Source organism: Lytechinus variegatus, chromosome 10 (genome assembly GCF_018143015.1).
Source record: "Lytechinus variegatus isolate NC3 chromosome 10, Lvar_3.0, whole genome shotgun sequence".
NCBI classification, from domain to species: domain Eukaryota; kingdom Metazoa; phylum Echinodermata; class Echinoidea; order Temnopleuroida; family Toxopneustidae; genus Lytechinus; species Lytechinus variegatus.
The window spans coordinates 33402564-33412499 of NC_054749.1; the positions used below are offsets into that span (position 1 = coordinate 33402564).

The 9936-nt window shown below is 34.5% G+C and overlaps 1 protein-coding gene across 1 annotated transcript in view; it reads left to right on the forward strand.

Moving 5' to 3' along the window:
• The first annotated feature begins 882 nt into the window (after positions 1-882).
• The window catches only part of LOC121423155, a 41929-nt gene continuing 32875 nt past the window's right edge, over positions 883-9936 (forward strand). The window contains exon 1 of the mRNA XM_041618457.1: positions 883-1483. Within this exon, the coding sequence (XP_041474391.1) occupies positions 1386-1483 (98 nt within the window). The 5' untranslated portion in view covers positions 883-1385. The remainder of the gene's footprint in view (positions 1484-9936) is intronic.

The following is a 9936-nucleotide window of genomic DNA, read 5'->3' on the forward strand; positions in this document are numbered from 1 at the left end:
CTACTAACTAGCCAATATCCTTGAAATCTCGACGTCATCAACATCATCAACGAGAAAAGCGACCTAAAATTACCAATTGATGTAAGTTTCTTTACGATGAGTTCAGTACTCATGAAAATATTGGCAAAAGATCGGCAAATTCACCGTTAGCGCCCGTTTTGAAGAAATCTATTCTCAACAAGCATCACGATATCACCATTTTGCAAGCAGAAATCATCCAAAATGTGAGTTAAATGTGGTACTAAACGATAAAGCATTTTGCTATCAATCTGATATAAATATTTCACTTAAGTTGAGCTTGAGTTTTTGTTTAAATCTCCACGAAAACTTTGGTCCGCGAAGTTAGGTCACACTTTTTCTGAACGGTTTTACAGCACAGCGCGCATTCGCTGATTGGAATAGAATTTTGAGATCGCGATACCGGCGAAACCCCCTGACCTACTTTACATTTCGTCCATGATTTTATAGTTTACGAACTTGCCGTCAATGTGGTAACTATTTCTTGAATTGGTTTTGTATGAATTATGAATATTTTGTGAAAAAAATTAAGCCTGATGAATATTGATTAAAATTGCGCGAAGTTTGGACACCCCGGCCATCATTAAAAATATTACCGGATACAATTTCAGAAATAGGACAGCGTAATTCGAATCGTCTTGTCTATTGTCAATTTTCTATTGTATTAGATTGATTATTTAGATAAGTACGGTGCATAAATTTAAGAATATGTTTTTTTTTTAAATCAGAACAAATTACTATACAAATCCTAGGCTCTGAAAATCACGAATATTCATGATTTGGTGAATATTCATGAGTAATTGACACGCGCGGTGCGTGCGCGTACGTACGCGTCGGCCTTTTTAAAAAAACAAACGGAAGCGCCCAATTGAAGTAATGCATTAATGCAGGACAACTCGAACGGACTGAGCCAAATCTAGAAAAAAATAAATACATTTGGTCGACTGAAAATAGATGTAAATGCTCGAAAAAGGAGATGTTATATTTCTACTTCGCTGGCGCGTATTTTCGGTAACTGGAGTTAACCAAACTGTTCTACAGGAAGCTATATTATACTAGCAGAACTCGAAGGTGTTCGTTTCAAATTTCTCCTAGTTCGTCGTCCACCCTTCCTCCACCGGGGCAGACCCGGCGTGCTTGATAGGTTATCTACGTTGAGCTGAATAGAATCGGGCGCGGGACTGCCGTAGTTGTGAAGGCGGATCATCACACTCACAGTCAGCACTGTCTCCTTGTTGTTTATGTTAATATTTCAGTTCATTTCTGTAACTGCCAACTGGGAGCAGTGTGTGTATGTATCAATTTAACTTCATATCATATCGTCCACCCTGTTTGTGAGAAAGACTGAGCGGAGGGAGACAGAAAAAATGAAGCACAAAAACAAATCGACGGCAACGCCAGAAAAATCAGCAAGGCAGTCAGCGCCAGAGAGCCCCTTTCTTCCTCAAAAGAAGATAAATGACAGGTAGGTTCTAGGTGGTTACACTTCGTAATTCCGAAGCTTCGTAATTCCGAAGGTTCTTTATTCCGAAGGTTCGTAATTCCGAAACACGTAAATTGCCTATACCTCGATGTTCGTTAATCCGAAAACGAAAAAAGGTTCGTTAATCCGAACATTTGTGGCGTAATTCCGACGATTCGTTATTCCGAAGGTTCGATAATCCGAAAACGAAATAAGGTTCGTTGTTCCGAAGGTTCGTTGTTCCGAAGGTTCGTTAATCCGAAAACGAAAAAAGGTTCGTTGTTCCGAAGGTTCGTTGATCCGAAAACGAAATAAGGTTCGTTTTTCCGAAGGTTCGTTAATCCGAAAACGAAATAAGGTTCGTTTTTCCGAAGGTTCGTTAATCCGAAAACGAAATAAGGTTCGTTAATCCGAAAACAAAATAAGGTTCGTTAATCCGAAAACAAAATAAGGTTCGTTAATCCGAAAACAAAATAAGGTTCGTTAATCCTAAAAATGAAAACCGGGAAAGCAGAGGCAGAGGCAAGGGGAGGGGGGCGGGGGACACTGTTGCCGTTCAATTATTATGAGGTTGGGAAGGCAAGGGCGGCCGAACGAATTTTCGTTGGGGGTAAAGCCAAAAAATGAAACTCATACGTCAAAATGGGCACTTTGGTGATATTTTCACCTTAAGATTATCATCTGCTTGAAGTCATTGTGTGTTTGATAGTGATTAAGTAGAGAAAACTTTTTTTGAAGTGACTTCTTATTATGGCAAAATGTATATTTAGGCTTTATTTTTCGGGAGAGAGTATAATGAGCGAGCGGCTTGGTAAAACAAATTCAAAGGTGAAGTTGTATAACGTTTTTTGTGGTCAATTATTCTTAAAATGGTATTATTGCGAGGTGTTGCGAGCGTGAATCACAAGCTAAAACTTTAGGTTATTTCAATAAAAAATGAAAATTAGTTTTTAAAAATCCGAGCAGATTTCTGCTGTCATTAAAAAGATGTGCATCTAACTAAAGAATTAACTCGAGCGCAAAACGCGAGCTTAAACATACTGACCAGAAAAGGAACCTGTTAAAGAAACCATTTAGTGACCTCTTTATAGGATGCATATTTCACCAATCGAATGAGAGTGCGAAGCGCAAGCTGAAAATTTTAAATATTCCAGCCTGAAAACTTAACTTAACTTGTATACTTTAAAAAGAGTTTTATTTCGAAAAAACATGAAAAAACGGCATATTTATTTTTGAAAAAGGAACTTTCCCATTTTGGAAAATATTAATTCCCCTGTTTTTTATTTCATTTTTGATGCCCCCTGCCTCCCTCCCGGCGGATCCAACTTTCGTCAAATAGAGGGGGGGGGGGGCAATTTTTTTAAGCCATATTTTCCTTGATCGGCAGTTTAAAGTTGATTTTGGTTTGTTTCTTTGAAAGAGTAGTCCTAACAGTCAATAATTAGCTTTATCCTTATAAAATAAAGTAAATATGTAATAACATGATAAACCCTTTTTAAATAATGCGAGCGCAAGCTATATATTTTTTTTAGTATGATGGGCAACGTGTTTGTGATCTTCAAAGCGAGATGCCTATGTAACTAAATTTAGATAACTGCTAGCAAGAAGCGCGAACAGAAGTTTTCAATATATAAGCTCTGACCTGATCTAAAGGGGACATTTTAAGAACTTTTTGCAGTTAGCCATGAAGACGAACACAGCTACTCTTACCTTCAGCATGTGCACCACGAGCTAAACGATGTAAAGCAATAGATCTGTGTTTGTATTCCATATATTCAAGGGTGACCGTGGAAAAATGTATATAAGAATTTGTCTTAATTGCGCGGATCTATTCAGTGCTTTTACAATATAAACTACTATAAATGCACCAGAGCAGCAAGTGTCTTTGTTGGTACATTGAATGTCATCACGATAGTTGTATACAGCGACCTACTGGGAAATAACCACATAAAATGTTTCTTCCCTGATCCTTTTCATCCCCCTCAAGCATGTGTCTAATGTATACAAATATTGATTACTTTCCCTTGGGGATCATTCGTGCATCTATGTACATATCCTTTGGTTCCCGATTTTGTTTTTTAGGACCAGAATTAGCTTGGCTTTGTGATTATTATTGACTGTTCAATCAAGTTCACATATTTTATATTTGTACTCCTTTTTTAAACCTATGAATAAAACATAAATGAGCTGTAAAACGAAACGATTGCTAAATTTCTATTATGATTGATTCATCATGCCTAAGTAATTTTCACAAGTATGTGATGACTGCGGATTGATAGTTTCTTTTTTTTTCTCGTTTATTCTATGTACAGATTTATTGGATTAATAGTGATTTTTAAATACTTAAAGGTCTGCTCTTTTTTCCGACTGATTCACAATATGGAGACTGTTAAAATATTACAATACTATATGAAAAATATTCCATCAAAACGAATGAAATTAGTATTGTGTGACAAACATATTACATACGAATTCCTTTTATAGATTTATTCCCCTTATAGGAATCTGAATTATATTTATCTTATGTATGCATTTACTTTTGCTGAATGTGGTTTTGGAGGGATACCTTCATGACAGTTGTAATATAATCTGAACAAATTTTCTTATTCGATATTGATTTCTGCTTTTTAAACCTTAGTGTAAGTTTGTATAAGATTTGCATTTTTCTTTTTTTACACACTCAATGCAGCTTTAGTTTTCGTACATTGATATCATATCTCTGTATCGGTATACTGTGTTTTTTTTTTTTTTTTTTTAATTCTCTACTCTGCTCCTCTGATGAGAAGTAATAGTAATCTTTGTCATAACTGTTGTAAAATACAATCAAATGGAGTCAATACATTCTGTGTTCCCTGCAGTTCAGAAATATTTCCTTTCAATCACTATCTAGATGATGATGAATTTATATTGTCTGTATTTACTTTTTTTCATTTAGAAAAAAATATTAATGAAGAAAAATATAACTCTTTATCTGTTAACCCTCTAAGTCTAAATGACTTAAATTCATTACAATTCTCACTTGATGATGATGATGATGTAATAAATGATCCTTGTACGTATATGTTTTCTGATGATTTCGTCAAAAAATATAAATCTACTCCTCAAACTTTTTCAATACTGCATGTCAATTCAAGGAGCTTGGTTCGTAACTGTGATGAATTACAACTTCTACTCAATTCACTAGATTATAGGTTTACAATTATTGGAATTTCTGAAACTTGGTTTCGTAGCAATATTCTAGTTCATATGTTTGACATCGATGGATACTCACTTGTCCATATAGATAGACTTAATAAACACGGAGGAGGAGTAGCTTTATATATTAGAGACGATATTGATTATAATTTATGTTCTGATATATCTTTTAGCCGTGATCATTGTGACACTCTCTTTATTGAAATTCAACAACCCCAAAAGAAAGGAATTATTATTGGATGTGTTTACAGAGTACCTAATACTGATATTGCCATGTTTGAAGAAACACTCTCAAGTATTTTTGTCAATATTAATCTACATAATAAAGAAATATATCTGTTAGGTGATTTTAACATCAATTTACTCAATTCTGATATCAATTACAAAACTAGTCATTTTTTAGATACTCTGTTTTCAAATGGTTTATTTCCATCTATTACTAAACCAACACGGGTAACTAGACATTCTGCAACTTTAATTGATAACATTTTTACCAATTGCATTCATATGCATAAAAACTGTGGTATAATATATTCCGATATCTCAGATCATTTCCCGATATTTTGTTTGAAAGATGAATTATCAATTTCTATTAATCCACCTTTTTGTACTAAATCACGCGTTTTTACAAATGAGAAAATTAACTTGTTTAAAGGTAAACTACACTTGATTGACTGGTCAGTCATTTACTGTCAAACAGATGTTAATATATCTTATCATCTTTTCATTCATAAACTTAGTAATTTATATTTTGAATGTTTTCCACTTGTAAAGAGGAAAGTCCGTAAAAAATACGACAAACCTTGGATCACTAACGGTATTAGCAAATCTATTAAGAAAAAACACAAACTTTACTGTCGTTATCTAAAGAAGGCTGATATCTCATATCGTGATAAATATGTTAGGTACAAGAATATTTTAACTGGTATCATTCGTCAACGTAAAAAATTATATTATGAAAACTTATTTAAAAACGTGAAAGGTAACATGAAAAAAACTTGGTCCGTAATAAACAAGCTCCTGGGTAAGAGAAAAAAGTCGATACCTTCTCATATGTACTACAATCAAACCAAAATATTGGGTAAAGCTTCTATTGCTGAAGCATTCAATAATTATTTTGTTGATATTGGTAAGACTACACAAGAAAAGATACCCATTTCCTCTTCTCATTTTCATGACTATTTATTCAATCGTGTACCAGTTTCACTATTCTTTAACCCAACTTCACATACCGAAATACTTAATGTTCTCTCTTGCATGAAATCATCTGCCTCACCAGGTTCAGACTGCATTGCAGCACATGTTATCAAGGCATGTATCCATTCTATTATTAACCCACTTTGCTTTATATTCAATGAATCAATGTCGCAAGGCACCGTTCCTGATAAACTTAAGACAGATGTGATAGTACCAATTTACAAAAAAGGTGATAAGCATGACATCATTAATTATAGACCTATTGCCCTTTTATCTTTCTTTTCAAAAATGCTAGAAAAAATTATTTATACGCGGCTTTTTAAATTTCTCTCGTCCAATGACATATTAATATCACAACAATTTGGATTTAGAAAAGATTTTTCTACAGAACTTGGTGTATTAAATTTAATAAACATTATATCACAAGCAATCGATGATAGCAACTATTGTCTTAGTGTATTTATGGACCTCTCAAAGGCATTCGACACCATCGATCACCACATTTTGATAAGTAAATTAGAAAACTATGGTGTTAGAGGGGTTCCACTACAGTGGTTCACCAGTTATTTGATACGTAGAAGGCAACAAGTGGTGGTCGATGGTGTCAAATAAGTTATATATCTTGTGGAATTCCTCAGGGGTCTGTGTTAGGCCCCCTCCTCTTTCTTTTATATATTAATGATATAATTAATTGCTCCTCAGTTTTACGATTTTCATTATTTGCTGATGATACCACTGTTACACTTACTCACAAAAAAATTAATGATCTTATATCATCAGCAAATGATGAATTGGATAAACTACATAAATGGTTCGTTTGTAATAAACTACTCTTGAATTCTGAGAAGACCAAGTATATAATTTTTCGAGGAAGAGGCAGGACGGTTCCTCTGAATATTCCTAATCTTATTATTGGTGGTAATATAATCTCTAAAGTTGACAGTATCCAATTTTTAGGTGTCTTTTTAAATGAACATCTTTCTTGGAAACCCCATCTCAACTCAGTTTGTACTAAAATATCAAGATCTATAGGGGTTCTCTGCAGACTTAGACTTTTTATGCCTCAGACTATTTTGACTTCTTTATATAACAGTATTATTCTTCCACACTTAAACTACTGCAATATTGTCTGGGGCCACACATTTAAAACCCACTTAGATAAGTTATGCATTCTACAAAAGAAAGCAATCCGAATTATATGTAATGCTGCATTTAATAGTCATTCCAAACCGCTATTTACCCAATTAAACATTTTACCATTGAATGGATTAATATCATTGAATTCTCTTGTTTTCATGTATAAGTTCCACACTAAAATTTTACCTCCTACCTTGAGAGATATTTTTGTTCCAAATTCATCAATTCATGCTTACAATACTCGTCAATGTAATCTCATTCGTCTCCCTCAAGTTCGAACTTCTGTTGTTTCTAATTCATTTAAAATGACTTTCCCTAAATTATGGAACAAACTTCCCAATGACATTAAAAACAGCTCCACTATTACTAGATTTAAAAAGTTGTGCAGGGCAATGTTAACCTCTTAACCTTCTGAAATAATTACCAATGTATTTTTTTTTGCTGCATGAGTGTGTTATTACGATTGTGTTTTTTTTTTTTTTTTTTTTTTATTGATATATGTTATCCGGTGGCCCCTTCTATAAGCTTTGCTTCTCCGGGGTCACCTTACCATCATTGTAATTTCTGATTCATGGTTGTTAATTTGTTTGTATTGTTTTTGTATTTGATGGTTTAACAATAAATTGAATTGAAAAAAAAAATTGAATTGAATTGAAATTGAATTGAATTGAAATTGATGCATGTTTTAACCAATGGCGACGGAACGGTTTTTTTTTTGGGGGGGGGGCAAAGCAAAAAAAGGGGCCAATAGGGGCAATTTGGTGCAAACGGATATTTTCACCATTAGATTATCATCTGTGTGAAGAGGTTGTCTTGTAGTAACTAAATTGAGCACAATTTTTTAAGTGATCACTAAAGTTACATATTTACGTTTCATTTCTGCGAGCGTAGAGAGCAAGCGGTTTGGGGGAAAAAGTCAAATCTGAAGATGTAAAATTCACCTTTTTGGTCAATTACTGTTAAAAGGGCATCCTTGTGAGATGTTGCGAGCGAATCACGTGCTCAAACTTTTGGAAATTTCATGTGGGCCCAGAATGATAATATTGATATAGATATTATTTGCCCAGGGAAGCCACTTCAGTTCTGAAAACTATTCTCCCAGCTATTATTATTTTTTTTTACAAGAACGCTTAGAATGTCCAGTTTTGAGGTTGGAAAATCGGAAAAATTTGGCTCACGTTTCTCGCTCGCATCAAGTATTGTTTATTGAGGAACTCATTCTATTCCTGGTTACAAAAAAGAAGTATGAAATGTCCAGTTTTCAGGTTTGAATATCACAAATTTTAAGCCTGCGGTTCGCGCTCTCATTATTTAGTTCGTGAGACATATATTCTATTCATGAGTCACTAAATGCAGTCCTTAAAAGATTACTTTCTGAAGCCTGTTGCATAAAACTTTTTACCTGAGAAAACTCTGGTAAAAACTGAAAACTAAGGTTAGTCTGATTTCCGCCATTGACTTTAGCACAGGGCAAAAACTCCTGTAAAAACAACCTGAGTTTCTCAGGTAAAAAGTTTCATGCAACGGGCCCCAGGTCAGTATATAAACAAATTACAGCTCGCCGTCGCATTAATTCTTTTAGAAAGATACACATCTTTCTCACGATTACAAAAAAATGCTCCGAATGCTCACTTCGCATCTTGTTACATGAAATGTCTACTAGTTTGAGCTTGCGATTCGCGCTTTCAACATCTCACAAGGATCATTTCTCGTATTATTTTTATTTTTATTACCAGCAGATGCAGTTATTAAAAATGACATCCCCTCCAATACAAATCCTATTATCTAGAAGCTGCTCGCACGCTTCCAACACACTTAATCCCCTGCATCTTTAATTAAACCATTTGCCTAGGCAGCAATTGCTCAGATAAAATCGAAATTAGCCTATGCTTGATCAGGGCGCCTATATTCTTAATGAAATACATGCTTTGGCCCCAACACACGCATGTATCATCGATCGTTATTACTATCATTGCATAATATCGTTTAATCTTGTAATGACAACATCGTTTTTGTTACCAAAATGAATTATTTTCATTTTCGGAAATACGAACCTTATTTCGTTTTCGGATTAACGAACCTTCGGAATTACGAACCTTATTTTGTTTTCGGATTAACGAACCTTCGGAATTACGAACCTTATTTCGTTTTCGGATAAACGAACCTTCGGAATTACGAACCTTATTTCGTTTTCGGATTGACGAACCTTCGGAATTACGAACCTTCGGAATAACGAACCTTCGGAATTACGAACCTTCGGAATTACGAATGTATGCGGTTCTAGGTAACATGTAAGCCTATGATTAATTTTAATTAAAGTCCTGTCCCACTTACAGTTACAGTCACCATGGTCACGACACTCATAACACGACTACAGACAGTGCCCCAACTGATGAAGATGAATGATGATGATGTGGATTGATGATGGTGATGATGATGTTGTCTGATGATGATGATGGTGGTGGTGGTGATGATGATGGTGGTCAGGTGATGATGGTGACGATGGTGAAGATGATGATGATGGTGATGATGATATGACACCGGTGGAGCATTTATTCAAGGTTTGTAGAGTTTTTACATGTACATGTATCTGACAAGTCTTTATTTTATCGACAGTACTATACTGGCAAAAATGCTTCTCAGCCAATCAAAATCAAGTAAAGATGTCAGATCCATTGCTTGTCAAGAGAAAATGTTGAAGAAACACTTTCCTAAAGTAAGGCATAATCTCTCTCTAAAAAAAGTGGAGGAATAAAGTAAGAGAGAGATTAAAAAAATCAGAACGTTTAAAATTCTCTTTCTAAACCATCATAATCAAAACTCTTTAAATTTCTTCTTATTCAGTATGTATGTATGTATTGTACATGCATGCATCAAATTAAGGGAGGGGGGGGGGCACTGACACGTACATGTATTGCGAGGTTAGT